The sequence below is a fragment of the Heterodontus francisci genome, chromosome 5 (assembly GCF_036365525.1).
Source record: "Heterodontus francisci isolate sHetFra1 chromosome 5, sHetFra1.hap1, whole genome shotgun sequence".
Taxonomy (NCBI): domain Eukaryota; kingdom Metazoa; phylum Chordata; class Chondrichthyes; order Heterodontiformes; family Heterodontidae; genus Heterodontus; species Heterodontus francisci.
Window position 1 is genome coordinate 181,546,078 of NC_090375.1, and position 21,838 is coordinate 181,567,915.

Sequence of the window (21,838 nt, forward strand, 5' to 3'; positions counted from 1 at the left end):
GTCACAGGTAACGAGTGCATAACATCAGTGCTTTTTAATGTACACTTTTTAATATATGTGTCTTGTGATTGTAAGGACAAAAGTATCTTTTAACACGCTTGCATTTCGAAGGTCGACTTAAAAACCTTGAAGGGAAAATGGGAGGTGGCAATATCAGAGAAGTCATTGCCAATAATATAAACTGTACAGGTGGTCATGGCATCTGCATCAGATTTTGAACTGGTCAGCAACATCAAAGGAAGCAATAGACAATGCAATATTTTGGCTGTTTTCACAAATATTAGCTTCAATTGTGTGATGTTTGCACTTTTAGAATTAACTAAAATATAATCCCTGTTAAATGAAAACGTACAGACCTGTTTCACTTACCCCTGTGTAAGACTGACTTATCTCAGAGTAGCAGCTCTGACCAGAATATATCTCAAAGCCTAAAAGCAAGATTTGTCTGACTTGGAGATCAGAGAGGGCGACTAAAGTTCAGGGATTTTAAACCTGTTTTAAACCTCCATTCTGGTACAACCCCACCTTTCTACAGCTAATAACCAATGACTGGGAGTGTATTACAAGGCTATGCCACAAATGTCCAAGAAGTCCAAACCCTGAGAGTACATTATGCCCTTGAACACATCCCTTAAACAATCTTTACTCTTTGTTTACATATACAAGCTACCCTTTTTTTCCCCATTGGTAAATATTACAATCTGAGATTTACCAGTTGCCAATTATTCCCAAATCATTGTTAGTCGCCTTGGGCAATGAGATTAGTTATTTGTGTTATGTGACGAGAAGTGGGTGGGGGGGTTACAAGTTTATGAAACTAGCTACAATCGTATGGGCTGATAAGCAAGTGCTTTACTGAAAAATAATGCATTCTTTTTCTGGGTTATAATAGTCATGTATGCATTATGCAATAATTAACCAAGACAGCTGTATAATCAGTGGGGTCCGATGGCATCATAAAGCCAAAGGCACCGCTCAAGTGCTATACAATGTCATCTGATCCCTGGCTTTTTGTGTAATTGCCTTGAACTGACGCACTGGCACTTATTAAATATGTTTATGCAATATAGTAATGGCTGCATTATAGTGCATAGCTAAAAAGCATCCTCCAGGCACAGGGTATCACTTCATATTACCAAGTTATTTTGTTTCCGCTGGTTGGGCAACATGTTGTGGGTCATGTTACCAGATAGCCATGGAGTTGAATGTTAAGGGCTGCTGTACATCACTCTGGTTTATTGCTGCACTTGTTAACTGCTCCATCGGTTTCAGCACTGCCAGTGTACAATTAGAGAGCTCCTTCACTAGGAATGGGTGGGCTAGACGGTTTACAAAAATGATACAGCTTCTCAAGGGCCGTTCTAAGATCACATCAAACACCAACCCACACATAGAGGCCCACTGGCAATAGCCTTGCAGGAATTGGCACACCTTCTTATGCAGAAGGCCTGTCTGCAAAGAACCTAAATATAGGAGAAAAGGACTTTAAAAAAAGATTGTATAGAAATTAACAAAATTCATAACATATTCAATGTTACACAAATATAATAAGTTAAAGTGGCTGCATTTGCTTCCTTTTAAATAAATTTTTAATGAATAAATAGGTTAGAGATTATGGTGGGAATGAAATGGTGAACTTTAACAAACAACTCCACCACAAACTTGAGGATTCTCGCAGTGCTGGTCTTAATTTGGGGTCAAGGTGAACGTTTCATGTGGAAAATTTTACCATAGGGTTGCAAACTGAAGGATTTAAATGTCCATTCCAGACCGGTGTAAGTTTACATGTGTAAGTGTGTACAAAGATCCTTCTTAGTGAGAAAGGATTGGGATGGGCGACTGTGCTTCCTGTCTTATTTCCCGTGAGTTCTGTTTTGAAAGTTCCTCAGTTCTCCAGTCTGTCAACAGAAAAAGGAGCTGCCTTCCTGCTGCTCGCCCTCAAACTCTGGCACTGCCTGGTCCGGGCTCTGGCTGTCTTGATCGGGCTGGAGCTGCTGAGAGGCGGCTCGGAACCAGGGATGCAGCAGGATCTCGCAGGCTGCCAGTCTCTCCGGGGGTTCCCGTCTCAGCAGGCTGCGGATCAGGCACTTGGCTTTGGGGGAGACGCTGTCCGGGATGCAGAAGTGCCCGCGGCGGATTTTACTGAACAGGGCGCTGGGGTCGGAATCGTGGAAAGGGTAACGTCCCACCAGCAGGGTGTAGAGCATGACTCCCAGACTCCAGACATCGGCTGCTTTCCCGGAATAACATCCAGTCGTGTTCAGTATCTCCGGGCTCACGTATGCCGGACATCCATGCTTATCGGACAGGGAATCGTCTTTTCCTTTCAGGATATGAGCGTCCTCCAAGCTCTCCAGTCTCAACCTCCTCCTGTGGGAACCGCACAGAAATGATCAGACATTGCGTGTGAAATGCACTTTACTGCAAAGGGAAAAGCCCCAAAGAGAGGAACCCTGTTGCTTAGTGAATCTAAAATAGAACTGCCCCCCCCCCCCCTTCCCCTAAAAATAACAGTCACCCACCATAGCGCACGGTAGGGGAAGAGTCTCCTGTTATCACAATTCTGACTTACACTCATTCAGTTCTTCTTTGCGGCTGAAACTGAAATGCAGCTAACAGTATTTACCACGCCTTTCAACGGCTGATCAATATTAATGATGTCCCAATTGTAACTGCCTTTTAAAGTTGGTTCGTTTCAGGCGTTTAAAGGCAGCATTTTACATACTGTTCAGTGCAATGAAAGGACATGTTTGCAAGCAAGTGAAAGGTTGCTTTGGAGATAACTATCATTTATATATATATATATATATATATATATAAAGTACTAGTTATCAGTTTAATCCTATATTTAGTATTTGAAGCTAATTACGTGCTATACTTTGAAGAGGGCAAATCGATTCACTCATTGCGGGAATATGTCCTATATCTGAATCCTTCAGCCGTGTAAAGGGCAGAACCCTCAGCTCTCCTGTTTTGTAAATGGAAAACATGACTCATGCAGCCTGCTGTGTGTATGTATTACGGTCCCTTACGACACTGAATCAATCAACACCTGCTCTGACACGGAGAGTACCTTAAATTGCAAAACCGCCCCGTGTTGCCAAATCTGTAGCAGATGATGAAAAAGTCTGTCCAATGCCTGTTGTAAAGGCGAGCAGAACTGCAATTCCCCACTCACATCTCCGCAGTTAAAGTGCTATATTAAATTGTGTTATATTAAATAACCCCTGGTGCAGAAAAAGTCTCATACATTTTGAATTAAATAGAATTTACTGGAATTAAACAGGCCATTCGGCCCAATCGGTCCATGTCAGTCCACACACGCCTCTTTAACCCCATCAGCATTGCCTTCATCCTCTCACCCTCATGTGTTTATCCAGCTTCCCCTTAACGCACCTATGCTACTCGCCTCAACTACTCCATGTGGTAGCGTCTTCTTGGGGGAAGACCTCAACCGTACAATCAACAAAATACATTTTGGAAGTCACTTCTCCAGCGCACCTCGTCCAGTAATTACATCACAGGCCGGTCCATCGTGTTAGACCGACAAGAACACCCCAGTTAATATTCGGGTTAAACGAGGCCTTTTTGCAGTAAGGATATACTTAACGAGCCCGCCGCAGGCAATTTAGAAAGAACTGTTGCTCTCTTCATTCTAAAATGCTACAGCAGTCAGCTGAGAGACCACAAGACCAAGAGGACGTACTAAACTAGCAATCAGCGCAGTTACTGAAAATATAGAGGACTGTTCACTTGAAATGACTGCTGCAATCCTGTGCATAAACAGCCATCAAAACTGGGGGCCCTGTTAACTGCAATTTTAAAAGTTTAATATTTCTATTAATAATTTACTTATTTATAAAAACTGTAGATAATGGTATTTCAGTAAGCCTGCACTTGCCCAACTCTAGTCTATAAATGTTTGATAACCTTGTGCAATACGTTTTATTCATCTGTAATAAACACTGGTTTTGAAACATTTACAGACAGGTTAATCCACCCTGATTTTGTGTCCACATACTGTACCATGTACAGTATCATTTTCATTTTATTTAAAGGGAACATCATTGAAGAATAAATCTACTGGGTCCTCAAATCATTGCAAGATAACGACGTTCGGTGAGTAAGTGTGTGAGGACGTCGTCATAATCCTAAGTATGTGTGAAATATCTTTCACACATATTTTGCACTGAATAAGAAATATAAAGTTGCACTATCTAGCAAGATTTAAAAGCAACAAAGAAAGGGGCATTGTCCAAATATTTTGACAGATTCATTAATGCATTTGGAGTTTTATTTAATGGCTAAAATTACCATTCCGGGAGTTTAACTTATTATTAAACAGATGAATCTATTTATAGCAATGTTTTCATTATGCTTATTAAATAATTCTCCTTTATAGTGTAGCTTTTATGAAACACCGAATCTTATTTGTGGTTGGGACTATGTCAATTATATGCCCACGTTTATTTACAACGGGTATAAATATGCCATTAAAATATTTTTAAAATAGGACTAATCCGTCCCATGTAACCGTATGGATTACATCACGGATATATCATTAAAAGAAAACACGTTCAGGCCTTAGAGGCACTCACAGTAACTGCACTTTAGAATCAATTCATATTTGTTTATTGGACATATCAGATTATTCTAGAGAGCGATTGGTCAGTTTAATCCATTTTAAATTCGTTACTTCTTTAATGAAATCTCATTTTTGTTACAATGTGTTGGCGGCACCTCTTGGACTTGGGGCACTGCCCTTTCCATAAACCCACCTCTGCTCATCAGCGAAGACGAATTTCCTGAGTTTGAGGTCTCGAAGGACGATGCCCGAATCATGGCAATGGGCCACGGCCGAGACGATCTGCTGGAACAGCTGCGCCGCCTCCTCCTCGGCCAGCCGTTTGCAGCTGCGCATGTACAAGTGCATGTCACCATGGCCCTTCTCCAGGAACACATAGCACCTCTGCTCTCCCAGGATTATCTCTTCAATCGCGGTGATATTCTCGTGGGCTGGGATTTGCAGATATGGACCGATTTCATCCCTGTAACGCTTGATGTCGAAAACCTGGGGGGACACATACACACACACAAAAACGTCAAACCCGTAACATTTTGCTCCCGACTGTTTATTAGCATCGAGCAAGTCTATAAATGGAAACTTGCAGACTCCGAATGTAAGCAATTTAGTTCAGAAACAGTCGGCAAAACAAGAAAAAAGAGTTGTTGAAAAAGCAACCCTTGCAAAAGAAGTGCTGCCAGTCTAAACAGCGAACACGGGGCAAAAAAACAGATTTTGCCGATTAATATAACAAACCCCCCATCATAATTTGGGCAACTTAATTCATGTTTAGAAGTAGGCTGCAGAGTTTTTTGACCGCACACGGTGAGCTCTAGGTGGCAGCACCGGATTGACTGTTCAATCTGACGCTGCAATAACTAAACTGCAAATGAAAAACCTCACAAGTTGCACAAACTCCCACCCTTTTAACACAGTCCCCGGGGGTCACATCTAAACAAATTCATTCCAAGGCTCACGTCGCTGTGCAAAACGCATGCACCGCGCGCAGAAATATTAATGCAGTGTTTTGAAAATGCACCCATCCTCACTGAAATGTAATGCACTCGCAATAACGCTACTTTTAGGAGGCTGCTCATTTTCCCTACCTTGCATACGAATTCCTCTCCTGTGTGGCTACTGATGGCCCTAAAAACATTGTCCCTCTCCAGGTTTTGTAGGAGGATGTAGTTTCCGATCCGAGCCGATGCCTGCGAGTTGCATGGGCAGCTCTCGGTCGGGCTGGGGGAGCCCGGGGAGGGGAGGTAAGGGCTGTCCGGGGGTGAGTCACTCAACCGCGGGCACTTGGAAGCCGGCTCGTCGGCCTCCACCCGCTTCTGTCTCCATCGACCGCTTCGGAGGATCGGGATGGGGCTAGCTCTCTGCACGTTTAAACTCATTAAAAGCTGCTCGGTGCAAAAAAAAACAAGAAAGCAGGATCACGAGGTTTCCAAACAACAGCTGCGGAGAAGGAGAAACAAAGTTTTTTTTTCTCTTTGGGGCTGAAGTCAAGATTGCAATGTCCAGGGTGTTAGGCACTTGTAGAAATGCACTTTTCATTCCTCGGTAGATCACAGTGGCGAGATCCTCTTCCTCCAAGTGACGGCTGTATAACGAAGGTCGATTTTAAAGGGAACAGCGATGCGAAAGTGACTGATCCACGAATCAGTTTGTACAAGTCCAACACATCCGCCTCTACAAGACTGCACGAAGCCCCCACTCTCCTTTCGGTGGATATGGTACCGACAGCAGGATGGAATGGGGTTGTTTTCTTCCCCCCACCCCCACCCCTACTTGAGCGATAGTGTTCGTTCCCCAGAAGGTCGCGACTCCTGCAGAAGATCCCAACTTGTGTGCAGGTGTTCACCGGCGCGCTGCTGTCAAATAACCGGTCCAGGCGAAGGAACGCATTGCAAAGTTTCGCCGAGTCCCTGGGGTTGCAATGGGCTGTAGGTGAAGCTTGAAGGACAGTTGCCCAGTTTGGCAAAAGTTGCAGTAATTGGGAGAGTGTATGTGTGTGTGTGTGTATGTCTCTGTGGAATGCAGGCTGGGTCACAATGTGGCTGAATATAACAGTCTGAGTGATTGCAACATCACACACTGAAGACAGTCGCCCTGCAAGAGAGCGGCAAGAACACAATAGTTTCGCTGCCTTTACCTGCGCCAAACACAAGCTCGTTTGCCAAATTTACGCAATCTGGCACCGCCCGCTGCGTGTAGCTTGTGAAAGCAGATTGTCAAACCCGGATTATCATTTATTTCTTTTTTCTCCCTGCCCTTCAAATAAAAACAGAATTTCAAAATGGAACAAACCCTTGCAGTGTTCCCCCCATAATCGAAAGGCGAGTCTATTTTAAGAAATTCACAACTCAAACAAAATGGATCAATTTAGTACCGAGCCAGTTAGAAATACGGTACCAAAATAGTGATGATTTAAGGGAAGCATGTTTAGGTCATAAGTGTTACTAAATATATCCGAGTAATTTGTAAGTATGCATTTCATCAGACTTTTTGTTCACGTCGCAGATGCACATTTAACCTTTCATATATTACGGTAAATGAATTCGATCCTTTCTAAACACAATTTGTGACCATCACATGCCCTGCCTTTGAATGACGCAAGGTTCCCGTCTAGGCAACTCTCTTGACGTAGGGGCACGTTAAATGTCACTCAATCGGCACCTCCACCAGGTCAGTTCAACAGCAAATGTACTTCCCTCACATGTAAATGTGGTTGAATGGCAATATTTCTAAATCAGCAAAATTGGTTTTACCCAGGTGATTTACAGTTGATGTCACTAAGTATTGTGGGGCTATTTTAATAAACTTGCTTTTATTTTTAAATAAAATCGCCATCCATATAAGGAGATAACAGGACAGGTGATCAAAATCTTGGTCAAAGAGGTTTTACAGAGCATCTTAAAGGAGGAGAGATAGGCAGAGGTTTAGGGAGTGAATTGCAGAGCTTGGGGCCTATGTGGTTGAATGGGAAATTGTTTATAAAGAAATATAACAATACTATAAAACAATATGCGTAACAGAGTAATATAAAACAATCCGACAGACTTATCATGTAAATTGCATAATTAACCAATATGCTCCTATATGCTTGAATATCTGAAGTACCCAAAAGCTAGAATCCCAGCACAAATTCAGCCCTTTCCGGAGAGGATTGGTGAACAGTTCATAAAAAAATGGTCCACACTCTAGCAATTACAATATTTGAATGGATGGAGGATCTACTTAGATTCTCTTCCAGCAAGTTCATCATATGATTGAATGCACATCAGCAACTATCTTAACAAGCTATTTCTTGACGAGAAGGGTAATTTCTGTTCCTGTAAAACAGCTGTCTAGATATAATCAAGTTCTTTGTTCTGTCAAGTAGTACAAAATTCTACATTGATAAAGTAGAACTGATGTTTTATTTTGGCTCTTGAAATGTAGCTTCTGTGCTAGGTGGAACTCAGAAAGTATCTTCTGTTAGAATGTAGATTACTGCACAGCATTAGTGACAGCATGATAGCCATACCTACTGATTAGAGCTTGCTGGATCATCTAGGCAAGGTAAAGGTTAGGAACTTCCTAAAGTCCCAAAAAACAATTGCCTGGAATTTTCATGGGGTTTTCCAGTGGGTGATCAGTCAAGGCCCTGAAGAAATGGCATAAATAACTAAAAATGTCACTATACTTATTTGTTTCCACTCCTACCTGTCTTAACATAGTCAGAATATGTTATCCCATGGCTTCTTTTCTCCCCCCCCACTCAGCCCCCACCCCTCTTCACCACCCAACATGGTCACCGTAGGAGCACTTTAAAGTTCTAATCTTGGCTCCCTCTATCCTACGTGTTACCCCCCAGTGACATTATCTATAGGTGTCAGGTCAGTTTCTGCATGTATGTTGACAATTCCCAGCTTTACCTTTCCATCACCAGCTTTGACCCCAAAGCCAGCATTGTATTGTCTGACTGTCAAGTCTTGGATGCGCCACAATTTTCTCCAATCTAACACTAACAGGATCAAAGCCATACTTTTTGGGTGCTGCCAACCTCACAACTTTGCCCTTGATTTCATGCGCCCCTCCTCAGCTGCTAGCCCAGACTGAACAAAATGGCACACAACCTTGGTGTCTAGTTTGATCCTGATCTGAACAGTAAACCTTACATCCTATGCATCACCAGACCACCTAGCCCCATCTTTGCCTTTCCTTCACTTTCACAGCTGCTGAAATCCTCGTGCATATATTTGTTATTCACATTCAACTTCTCCAATGTTTTCCTCACCAGCCTCTGAGCAATACCCTACAGAAACTCCAATACCTCCCGAATCCCACCATCCAAAAGCTTTGTGCATTAAGCTCCATGTACCCATCGCTTCCTGCCAGCTAAAGGACACAGAGAGGCAGAAAACCTGAAAAGGACACAAAAAGCATCAAAATCAGAAAAAAGGTCAAACATGTAAAGAAGTAGGGCACCAGAAAAGATAAATGGATAAAGACACAAGAAGCTGGACAGAGGTTTCCAGATAGAGGGGGATTAGAAGACAGACAATATCCTCTGACTTACAATGACTACATCATGGGAGACCTATGATTTGTAGATAGTAATTTAACTCCCCCCTCATACCCCCTTCCCCCTCCCCCTTGCACCCCCTTCCCCCCGCACCCTCCTCCCCCCACCCCCTCCCCCTTGCACTCGCTTCCTCCCTCCCCCCTCGCATCCCCCTTCCCCCCACATCCCCTTCCCCCCACCCCCTTCCACCCTCACACCCCCTCCCTCCTCACACCCCCTCTCCCCTTCCCTCTCCCTCCATGAAATCGCACAGTTTACTTGTTAGGGCCCCTGCTCAGGGACAGGAGCTAACAACCCCACTGCCTTGTGGGCATCTCGGGAGAGACCAAGGCTAAGGGAGTAAACCCTAACAGAAAATATGGAGCGGAACCCCTAAGGCAGTCATGTGTCACCTTTGGCATGTTTCCGGCAGTTCCTGCAGCCATACCGATGCCAAACGTCGTGCTCTGCATTCCTTTGGACCGCACTAGGAAGGTCAAGAGGGGGTTTTGACGCTTGGGCAACTCACAACCTCCATATATTCCGCCCAGGCATGCGTCATGGAGTGGTCACTCCATAGTCGCCTCACAGCGACTAAAACAACACGGAAGGCAGCAGTTACGGGTTATGAGTCCAGCTCAACTGGCATAGAGATTGGGCGCCACGAGTTGCCTTAGTCAGTGGGAGAGGTCATCGCATCTCACTGGACAGCTACCACTCAAACCAGGCAGCCCCCAGTCAGAAAGGTTCTGTCCCGCCACAGTCCACCTGCTTCAATGGGTGCTTGGAGCTCAGGGTCATTGCCTGACAAGGGCGGCACAGTGGCGCAGTGGTAGCACCGCAGTCTCACAGCTCCAGGGACCCGGGTTTGATTCTGGGTACTGCCTGTGCGAAGTTTGCAAGTTCTCCCTGTGACTGCGTGGGATTTCGTCAGGTACTCGGGTTTCCTCCCACAGTCAAAGACTTGCAGGTTGATAGGTAAATTGGCCATTGTAAATTGCCCCTAGTGTAGGTAAGTGGTAGGGAATATGGGATTACTGTAGGGTTAGTATAAATGGATGGTTGTTGGTTGGCACAGACTCGGTGGGCCGAAGGTCCTGTTTCAGTGCTGTATCTCTAAATAAATAAGTGGACTGTAACAGCACGACAAAAAAAGGAAAGAAAGTGCCAGCCCTTCATTTTGCAAGCTGGAACATCAGAACTATGCGTCCTGGCCTGTCGGAAGACCTTACACAAATCAACGACTCTCGGAAGACCGCTGTCATTAACAACGAGCTCAGTGGACTCAATGTGGACATTGCAGCACTTCAGGAGACACGCCTCCCGGCAAACGGATCTCTAAGAGAGCAAGACTACACCTTCTACTGGCAGGGTAGGGATCCTGAAGAACCAAGACAGCATGGAGTGAGCTTCGCCGTCAGAAACCTTTTGCTCAGTATGATAGAGCCACCTTCAAATGGCTTGGAACGCAGACTGTCCATCCGACTGCTCACCGCCTCTGGTCCAGGACACCTACTCAGCATCTATGCTCCAACACTCTGCTCCCCATCTGAAGTTAAAGACCAGTTCTAGGTGGAACTCCATAATATCATCAGTAGCATTCCTAATATTGAACACCTGTTCCTGCTGGGGGACTTTCACGCCAGGGTTGGGGCCGACCATGACTCATGGCCCTCCTGCCTTGGCTGCTATGGCGTTGGAAGGATGAATGAGAATGGACAGAGACTGCTGGAGTTGTGTACCTATCACAACCTCTGCATCACCAACTGGACCTCATCGTCACAAGGCGAGCCTCTACAAACAGTTTCCAAATCACACGCAGTTTCCACAGTGCGGACTGCGACACCGACCACTCCCTGGTGTGCAACAAAGTTAGACTCAAACCAAAGAAGCTACATCACTCCAAGCAGAAGGGCCACCCGCGCATCAACACTAACAGAATTTCTTATCCATAGCTGTTACATAAGTTTCTAAATTCACTTGAAAAAGCCCTTCAAAACACTCCTCCAGGGGATGCAGAGATGAAGTGGGTCCACATCAGAGACGCCATCTATGATTCAGCAATGACCACCTATGGCAAACATGAGAAGCAGAATGCAGACGGGTTTCAACCTCACTTTAAAGAGCTGGAACCTGTCATAGCCACTAAGCGCACTGCACTGCTGAACTACAAGAAAGCCCCCAGCGAGTTAACATCTGTAGCACTTAAAGTAGCCAGAAGCGCTGCACAAAGAACAGCCAGGCGCTGTGCAAATGACTACTGGCAACACCTATGTAGTCGTATTCAGCTGGCCTCCAACACCAGAAACATCATGATGGCATTAAGAGAGTTTTTGGGCCAACCATCAAGAAGATCGCCCCCCTCAAGTCTAAATCAAGGGAAGCGATCACTGACCAACGCAAGCAAATGAACCGCTGGGTGGAGCACTACCTAGAACTGTACTCCAGGGAGAATGCTGTCACTGAGACTGCCCTCAATGCAGCCCAGTCTCTGCCAGTCATGGATGAGCTGGACGAACAGCCAACAAAATTGGAACTCAGTGATGCCATTGATTCTTTAGCCAGTGGAAAAGCACCTGGGAAGGACGGCATTACCCCTGAAATCATCAAGAGTTCCAAGCCTGCTATACTCTCAGCACTCCATGAACTGCTTTGCCTGTGCTGGGATGAGGGAGCAGTACCACAGGACGTGCGCAATGCCAATATCATCACCCTTTATAAGAACAAGGGTGACCGCAGTGACTGCAACAACTAACGTGGAATCCCCCTGCTCAACATAGTGGGGAAAGTCGTTGCTCGAGTCGTTTTAAACAGACTCCAGAACCTGGCTGAGCGTGTCTACCCTGAGGCACAGTGCGGCATTCGAGCAGAGAGATCCACATTGACGTGCTGTTCTCCCTTCACCAGCGACAGGAGAAATGCCGCGAACAACAGATGCCCCTCTACGTTGCTTTCATTGGTCTCACCAAAGCCTTTGACCTCGTCAGCAGACGTGGTCTCTTCAGACTACTAGCAAAGATCGGATGTCCACCAAAGCTACTAAGTATCATCACCTCATTCCATGACAATATGAAAGGCACAATTCAGCCTAGTGGTGCCTCATCAGACCCCTTTCCTATCCTGAGTGGCGTGAAACAGGGCTGTGTTCTCGCTCCCACACTTTTTGGGATTTTCTTCTCACTGCTGCTCTCACATGCGTTCAAGTCTTCAGAAGAAGGAATTTTCCTCCACACAAGATCAGATGGCAGGTTGTTCAACCTTGCCCGTCTAAGAGCGAAGTCCAAAGTATGGAAGTTCCTCATCAGGGAACTCCTCTTTGCTGACGATGCTACATTAACATCCCACACAGAAGAGTGTCTGCAGAGACTCATCGACAGGATTGCGGCTGCCTTCAACGAATTTGGCCTAACCATCAGCCTCACGAAAACGAACATCATGGGACAGGACGTCAGAAATGCTCCATCCATCAATATCGGCGATCACGCTCTGGAAGTGGTTCAAGAGGTCACCTACCGAGGCTCAACTATCACCAGTAACCTATCTCTCGATGCAGAAATCAACAAGCGCATGGTAAAGGCGTCTGCTGCTATGTCCAGACTGGGAAAATGGTGCACTGACACAGAACACAAAAGTCTGAGTGTTTCAAGCCTGTGTCCTCAGTACCTTGCTCTACTGCAGCGAGGCCTGGACAATGTATGTCAGCCAAGAGCGACGTCTCAACTCATTCCATCTTCGCTGCCTCTGGAGAATCCTTGGCATCAGGTGGCAGGACCTACCTCCAACGCAGAAGTCCTCGAGGCAGCCAACATCCCCAGCATATACACCCTACTGAGCCAGCGGCGCTTGAGATGGCTTGGCCATGTGAGCCGCATGGAAGATGCAGGATCCCCAAGGACACATTGTACAGCGAGCTCGTCACTGGTATCAGACCCACCAACCGTCCATGTCTCCGCTTTAAAGACGTCTGGAAACGCGACATGAGGTCCTGTGACATTGACCACAAGTCTGCACTAGTCAGTTGCCTATGATCGCCAGAGCTGGCGGACAGCCATAAAGGCGGGGCTAAAAAGTGGCGAGTTGAAGACATTTAGCAGTTGGCTGGAAAAAAAACAGAAGTGCAAGGAGCGAGCCAACTGTGTAACAGCCCCAACAACCAATTTTATCTGCAGCGCCTGTGGAAGAGTCTGTCACTCTAGAATTGGCCTTTATAGCCACTCCAGGTGCTGCTCCACAAACCACTGACCACCTCTAGGCTCTTACCCATTGTCTCTCGAGACATGGAGGCCAAAGAATTTAACTGAAAAACGCACAAACTAACCAAACTGTGTATCAATGCAATGACATTTAAATTGTGAGTGACTTGCATCTTATTCTCACTTGTAAAATATGTGTATAAACTTCTGCTGTATAAAAAGAAGCATTTTCCATATGACTGTAGTAACCTTTTTAATCATTATATCATGGGGTTTTGTGGGTTAGAGGTCAGAATTTTGTGCTCATTTTCCTGTTGTGTTTTACAGGGGAATAAAACAGGAAGCAAATAAAACTGAAACAAGTCAATATATAATAGCACTTATCATTTCAAATTAATGTAAGTTGTTCATGCAAAACTGGAGGTTTTCTGGTTCATTGTCTTCTCAAAGGAAATTGATTAACACTAAACGCAGAACATTCTGATGACAATATGTATGAACAAGAGAGCATAACCCAGGGAGTATAATTGGGTCAATTTTTTTATAACTATAATATAGGCACAGCTGCAAAATCTAATGACCAGATGAAGAGTACAATGGCTTTCGATTTCAACCATAGTACTTAAAGCATCAAAGGTGTCAAAGTGAATAATGCGAAGATGGTTTAAGCATTTTCGTATGCCTTACTGTATTAAAAACGCTTGATAAATGCAAGAAGCTGTTTCTGGGATTACTAACCAAAATCAAAAGTTAATTACAACAGATAAGCAGTTGAGGGTGTGAAATTGGTCTCAGTGTTCCTAGGCTAATGAAGGTGCAAAAGTACAATCCTCTGTGTCTTGTTCAAACTTGCACATCAGTGTGGAAAGAGATTGGCATTGACCTTGGCTATGATAACCCTAATGGTGAAATAGCTCACTGATACTCACTGGGCTGAATTTTCCTGGTTGGTTCCAATCCCGACGTTGGCCTCAATTACAGGTCAGGCACCAATTAAGAAGCCGCCTCTGGGAGCCTAGTCAAATTAAGGACAGTGGGTGGATCAGAGAACCGGGTGGTCCAATCAGAGGGCCTGCAGCATTGTCCAGCTGTCAGCTCCAACAGGCGAGGTGGGTGCTGCTGATGTAGGTAGGAGAATGCGAGGGAACCTCAAGATGGAGGAGCCCTCTGAAGAATTATAAAATTGTAAAAAAAAGCTTGGCCACAACTGCCAGGCCATCATCTTGGAGGGGAAGCCCCTTTACAGGATGACCTGCGGCCGCAACTGTAACCCTCTGATACCTGCGGCTCTGTGAAGAGGGGGATTTTAAAGAGGTGTCGATGGCTCCCCAGCCTTCCCCCACGAGGCCATCTCCAGGCAACGGCCAAGCTTTGGCATCCGTGGGCACCTGTCTGATATCGAAAAGATCCTGGTGGCATTGCCAATTTGTCTCCAAGTGGGACTTAATTGGGCCCAATTAGCTACCTGCCCCTGCCGCCAGTCAGACTCCAGAGGTGGGATCATGTCGGGGAGCCGCCCCCACTCAATATTCTCTAATTTTGCTCCCAGTCCCATCTCCAAACCTGTCTCCATGGGTCTGGGAAAATTCAGCCCACTGTTTGGACTCGTGTGCAAAATAGGTACTTGGGTGAGGTACCAGTATGAGTCAGTAAGAGAAGGGATAAATGTATGGGAGCAAGGGAAGGAAAAGAGGAAATAATTAAGTGGAATGCAGATATGCAACCACTGACATGAAAGTCAGAACGATGTTAAAAATCTTTAATTATCTGTATCCTTATTCGTGCAATGAAGAAAAAGACATCTAATATTAATGATTTGAATCTGGGCAAGTTTGGAGAAAATTAGTCAGGATTCCTTGGATATCTGTTTCTGAAGAATCACTGCTAAACTGTTTATTATGTTTATTCTGATTGTTTAACCTTTAAAGCGCCATCGATCCAGGCACTGTATGATTCCAAGTCCTTCTGACGATTATGGTTGTTGGCAGAGTTCCCTCCTAGTTTGACATGTTACACTTACAAGTTTGGTCTGGTCATGTCAATGATGCAACTTTGTCAATGTTATTGTTTTGGACTGGCTGGAAATCAAGACTTACAAGTAAATTTTCAGCTAACTGTACCAATTTTTTGGAATTTGCTCCAAAGTACATAACTTAAAATAACTAGCAGTGGGGAGAGGTAGCAGAGCAGGTCAGTGCCTGGAATCATGCTGCAGACCTGGCTGCGATGCTGGAAGAAGCTTAAATCCCAACAGGGTTACTAAGGTAAGATTTCTTACCCAGATCTTGTATCAATCTGTGCTTAACCTTGCAATATCTGTAGCCCCAGCACTCATAACCCTGATTACCAGCACTCCTCTCCAATCACTACAGCACACTTCACTTTAGCCCCTTCAGATCCTAATGCCACACTCTGCACCTGCTAATTTCCTCACTATTAGTGCCTTCATCTCCTTACACCTCTGCTGCCATTTACACGCTAGCATCACTTTTTTAACTTGACATGCACATCTTCAAAACATCTCACTGACACTTCCAGGATAAGCTGGCACTCAATAATATGCATCTAGTGAGATTAAGGAGGTGGGAGAGAATCCTTTAATGTCCTCTCCCCAGTCAAGGAGAACATCATAGACTGAAATGAACTGAAGGGATGGGATGTGTCAGAGACATGATGAGCTGTAAAACTGGAGGATGCATCCTGCAGAGTTCTTGACCACCTTACATTCTGTCTCTTCTCACTGAAATTGCAACCTCACACACTATACATGACAAATGTAGCTGCTTTCAGCAGCCACTCATGTGGGCCAAATTTTATTCTGATGATGGGTCTTGGCCGCGGGCCAGAAGGCAGGGGAGACACCGCCTCAGCCCTCTGTTGGATCCCCGTAGCTATTTAATGGGAGGCAGGAAATTAACTGCCCGCTGTTGGGGACGCTGTTCTTTAAGGTATGAGTTCCCACCTCCAGAGTGGCCACTGCTGGTAGTGCAGGAGGTCCTGCAGAGTAAGAGAGTGACGAAGATGCCGTGAGAGGTCAGTGGAGTTGGGGTCGCTGGGGCCATTAAGGCAGGCCCCGGTGACAGGTTGGGGAAGTATCAGTGAGGTTTGGGTGTCTTCACGGGCAGGTGGCAATCGCCACCGTGGGGGGGGGGGGGGGGGGTCTCTGGGTGCCCTGGTTTGCCCCCAAAAGAGGGACCCTCCCTGACTCTGCTAGGAGGCTACCAAGTTTTATCAGGCAGCGTCTCCACATGGCAGTGGGCCCCTTCACCTTCAGTTAAATTGAAGTGGAGGTGGCAAGAGGCCCTTAAGTGGCCATTAATTAGCCACTTTAGGGCCTCAATTGGCCTCTGAGTGGGAAGGTTGTCTCAGTCTTCCCAACTAAATTCAACTAAATGGGCACTTAACCACCCCCCCCCCCCCCCCCCCCCCCCCCGCCTTCCCACAAAATTTTATGGGCCCTCCCCCACCTGTTTCCCTCCCTAGGGGGCCCATAAAATTAAGCTCAACTGTCTCTCTTTATCCTTGTTCCTTTCTTCTCTTTCAGGTAAAGCAAACATAGAGCAACCATAGGACAAGGAACTGGGCTAGGGCAGCACGAATGAAGACACAGCATCACTTAGCCTTTAAGGCATAAACTCAGAGACTGACACCACTGGAGGATATGCGAGACGGTTCTGCACTGGGAGACTCACCAAGCACTAGTGCACAGAAGCGTGGACAGGAGGATAGAATGGTCCAGGAAACAGCTTGCCAGAGTGAGAGTTTGCATCCTAGCCCTATGCAGAGGGCACAGATGAAAACCTTGAGGGCATAGCCTACATAAAAAGATTGATTGCTATACACTAGGATCTTCTAACTGTGCTGGGCAGCCTGCCAATGAGCAGCATACCATGGCACTGAACATGGAAGTATCCAGCTCCAATTTGTGCAGAGCTGTTCAGCACAACATTGAGATCATGCCGTCAAACATAGAATATTGGGTTAACTCTATGAACACAGCAGCGGGTGTCTCTGATGGCACATCTAATGGAATCGCTGGAGCTCAGACTACTGCCATTGTTGTTTTGGGGTCTAGCATTTCCTTAGGCCTACGATGCATGAAGGAGATCATGGAAGGGGCTTCCAGAGTATCATTACACTCCTCCACTCTGTTCTCACACAGAGCAATGGGATTGAAGAGATACAATCCCCATGACAGCAGCATTAGTTGCATGGGAGAGGCTCATGTTGTCTTCTCTCAGGATAACAGAATGCTTGCTCCCCTGCCAACTTCTGACCCATTGCTTTTGTTGGATCCACAACATGATCGACACTGAGACACGGCAGTCTGCAGCTGAGCCCTCAAGGGCAGAGCTGTTTGAGGTCACCCACAAAAGCCATCTCTAATGCTTCAATGAATAATTAGCAATCTTCCACATCCCAAATTCCAGTGACAGTGGAACAACCTCATAGGACCATTAAAATAGGTCAATGAGGACAGAGCACAGAGGACAGCCACTATGGGACTGCAGACTGCACTAGGGTGATTTCACCATCATTAAAGGAACAAAAAATTGTTAAATCCAGAATCTGCAAGATGTAAGGAGTTTTTTTGTATTCAGGTTGGTCTTCATATTCTACTCAGGGGTATACTGTAGGTGTCTTGCACAGCTTTCCAGACATCAAAACCTTTGTTTGAGAATGCCTATGATTTGCTCAATGCATGCTCTTGTTCTTGCATGGCCCTCATTGTATCAGCGCTTTGCATGTGTCCAGGCCCTTGACAGGAGTCATCAGCCAGTTGCTAGAGGGGTTACCCGCTGTCTTCAAGTAGCCAGAGTGAGACCTACTGGTCTGCGTGGAAGGCAGGGGGTAATGGAGGGGGTTGGGGGGAAGAGAGGGTGGGCAGTGGAATTGAGTTGTAGTGCAGTTTGAAAGCATCATGACTACCACAAGGAAACCTGGTACAGACCTGGATTATTCGCTGTTTGTGGTCACTCAACGAGCTTCACATTGAGGCAGTGGAACCCCTTTCTAGTCCAAAATATGTTTGATTTTTGACTGGAATAACACAGGGCAACTTGTGTGCACTCAATTAATCTCTGCACCTGGGGAAATTTAGAAAAGCATGGCAAATTTGAGAGCTCTTTCCCCCTGAGCAGCAGGCTGTATGGAGAAGGCTTTGCTCACGTCTCGCAAAGAGGGCATCCACCACCTGCTTGATGGCCGTACAGACAGCAAACTGATTAATGCTGCTGAAAGCACCTGCTGCAGCTTGGAATGAGCCTCTGGTATACAAGTTAAGGGCCACGGTTATTTTTACAGCCACAGGCAATGCTGTGAGTGTCCTGGAGCTTGGCTCAAATTCCTGCTGCAGCAAATGACAGAGATCAGTTTTGATTAAAGTTCATTGACCTAAAACATTAACTTGGTTTCTCTCTGCACAGATGTTGCCTAACCTGCTGAATGTTTCCAGCATTTTCTGTTCTTGGGTCAGTGACTGCCTGACTGCTGATGCAGTCCTCATAAACTGCTCCACTGACATGTTCAGGTATGAAATTTTGTTCTAGAAGACCTGCATTCTGCAAAGCCCTCTTGTACCTTTACCTCCTTCATCCACTTCTTTGAGCCTCTTCAGGTCTCTGCTGCTAAGCTTATTCTGCTGCTCTTCCTGGTGTGACAGCTTCAATGGCAATCCCAGTAATGTCCCTATTTTTCCCGAAGAAGTAAACAAGGCAGCTGCAGATAGAAGTTAGTTCTGCAACAGCTCTACAATATCGAAACTCAGCCAAAAGTACCACAGAATGGCTCCAAAACCCCACAGTAGCATAAAATGACTATCCAGAGACTTACCTTAATGCATGTGAAAGGCAAGGATCCCTTCTAGAGTAATCCCACCATGTTTTGCTGTGTGAACTTAAGAATAATTGAATGAAATGATCCCAGCACCAGTTTACAAAAAGGTCCTTTGGCAAGTTAAAACCCCCATTTAAAGATTTTAATAAGCCCATCTTTCATTACAGGCAGCCGCTAAAGGGCTGCTTTAACCAATATGATAGCTCCCACATTCCTTGGGTAGTTACACAGAGGCATCACAATTGAGTGGAGGTGGGACGGGCCATTCCTGATCCCTTCCCGCCCCCGTTGCAAATTTACGTGGGGCAGCAAGAAACAGCCTGCCCGCCCCAGGCCAATCAAGGCCCTTAAGTGGCCAATTAACTGGCACTTAAGGGCCTCCGCCCACCGCCATGAATATTTTATTACCCTTGGCTGGCAGGCAGCTGAGGCCTCAAAAAACCCGCCTGGTGAAACCTGACAGCCTTCTTGCGGGCTGGGGGTGGTCCGTCCTGATCAGGCACCCTATGCCCCACAGAGGGCTGCCCCCGAAGTTCCAACCACCCCCAACGCGCAACATTCACCCTGCCACCCTAACCGACCCCCCTTGCCTCACTGATTGTCCCTGGCAAGGCCCTAAAAACTTACCTGTCTTCCGGGGTTGTCCTTCATCTTCTTTCGATGGCTGGGCGTGTTCCCAGTAGTGTCCACCGCTCCCGGTGGCGCTGCTGGGACTAAGAGCTGCCGGCCCGCTGATTGGCCTGCAGTTCCATTCGGCGGGATTTCCTGCCTCAAGGAGGTAGAAGTCCCGGCCAAGACCAATTAAAGACCTGGGGAGTAAAAAATCCCAGTCTGGCTCCCCACCGACTTTTCGGCCGGTGGACGGGACCTCGCGCCCAATGGAAACACACAAACATATGTTAGGAGCCATTTGGCCCCTCTAGCCTTCTCCGCCATTCAATAAGATCATGGCTGATCTATTTGTGTCTCGAATTACACACTCCCATCTACCCCTGATAATCTTTGATTCCCTGGCCTAACAAGAATCTATCTACCCCTGCCTTAAAATTATTCAATGACCCCGCCTCCACCACCTTCTGAGGCAGAGAGTTCCAAAGTCACATAACCCTCAGAAAAAATTTCTCTTCATCTCTGTCCAAAAAGGGCGACCCCTAATTTTAAAAGTGTCCCCTTGTTCTGGACTCCCCACAAGAGGAAACATCCTTTCCACATCCTGTCAAGACTGTTCAGGATCTTATAAACTTCAATCAAGTCTCCCCTCACTCTTTTAAACTCCAGTGAAAACAAGCCCAGTCTGTCCAATCTTTCCTCATAAGACAACCCGCTCATTCCAGGTATCAATCTGGTAAATCTCCTCTGAACTGCCTCCAACGCATTCACATCCTTCCTTAAAAAGACCAAAACTGCACACAGTATTCGAGATGTGGTCTCAACAATGCCCTGTATAACTGAAGCATAAGATCCTTACTTTTATTTTCAATTCCTCTCGTAATAAAGGATAGCATTACATTAGCCTTCTTTATTACTTGCTGTACCTGCATACTGACTTTTTGTGACTCATGCACTAGAACACCTAGATCCCTCTGCACCTCGGCATTCTGCAGTCGTTCTCCATTTAAGTAATAGTCTTGTTTTTTAATTCTTCCTGCCAAAGTGAACAACTTCACATTTTCACACATTATACTCCACCTGCCAGATTTTTGACCACCCACTCAACCTATCTATATCAGTCTACAAGCTCCTTATGTCCTCTTCACAACATACTTTCCTACCTATCTTTGTGTCATCTGCAAATTTAGCTACCACGCCATCGCTTCCCTCATCTAAGTAATTGATATAAATTGTAAAAAGTTGAGGGCCCAGCACAGACCCCTGCAGGACTCCACTCGTCACATCCTGCTAATCAGAAAAGGACCCATTTATGCATTCCCTGTTTTCTGCCAGCCAGCCAGTCTTCTAGCCAGGCTAATATGTTACCCCGACACCATGAGCTCCTACTTTGCGCAATAACCTTTTAAGTGGCACCTTGTCAAATGCCTTCTGGAAATCCAAGTACTGTACATCAATGGGCTCCCCTTTATCCACGGCACATGTTACTCCTTCAAAGAACTCCAATAAGTTGGATAAACATGATCTCCCTTTCACAAAGCCATGCTGACTATTCCCGATTACCTTGAGTTTTTCTAAGTGCCCAGCTACAGCCTCCTTAATGATTGATTCTAACACCTTCCCCATGACAGACGTCAAGCTAACTGGCCAATATTTACCTGTTTTCTGCCTCCCCCCTTTCTTGAATAGAGGGGTTATATTTGCTATTTTCCAGTGTGATGGAACTTTTCCAGAATCTGGTGAATTTTGAAAAATTAACACCAACACATCTACTACCTCATTAGCCACCTCTTTGAAGACCCTAAATGAAGCCCATCAGGACCCGGGGACTTGTCAGCCCACAGCTCCATCTGTTTGGTCAGTACTGCTTCCCTGGTGATTGTAATTTCACCAAGTTTCTCTCTTCCCTCCACTTTCTGATTTACAGCTATTACTGGAGTGTTTTTGTATCCTCTATAGTGAAAACAGAAGCAAAATATTTGTTTATTTCATCCGCCATTTCCTTATTATCTGCTATTAGCTCCATATTTCACTCGCTGGAGGACCAACACTCACTTTACTTACTCTTTTCCTTTTTAAATGCCTGTA

The 21,838-nt window shown here is 45.7% G+C and overlaps 1 protein-coding gene across 1 annotated transcript; it reads right to left on the minus strand.

Annotated features, from left to right (window-relative positions):
* Nucleotides 1–1,867: 1,867 nt before the first annotated feature.
* LOC137370164 (tribbles homolog 1-like) lies at nucleotides 1,868–6,729 on the minus strand. Its single transcript, XM_068032431.1, has 3 exons — nucleotides 5,671–6,729; nucleotides 4,779–5,071; nucleotides 1,868–2,370 (listed from the first exon to the last, which is right to left on the minus strand). Exons 1-3 carry the CDS (start codon nucleotides 5,959–5,961, stop codon nucleotides 1,902–1,904), a joined length of 1,053 nt encoding a protein of 350 aa, XP_067888532.1. The 5' UTR covers nucleotides 5,962–6,729; the 3' UTR covers nucleotides 1,868–1,901.
* Nucleotides 6,730–21,838: the final 15,109 nt, after the last annotated feature.

Bases quoted from the DNA above. Each gene is read 5' to 3' on its own strand.
- LOC137370164 (XM_068032431.1), bottom strand. From the start codon at position 5,961: ATGAGTTTAAACGTGCAGAGAGCTAGCCCCATCCCGATCCTCCGAAGC. The intron at 5,072-5,670 runs GTAGGGAAAATG...GTGTCCCCCCAG, and splicing joins GAGAGGAATTCGTATGCAAG to GTTTTCGACATCAAGCGTTA. The intron at 2,371-4,778 runs GTGGGTTTATGG...CGGTTCCCACAG, and splicing joins GTCTTCGCTGATGAGCAGAG to GAGGAGGTTGAGACTGGAGA.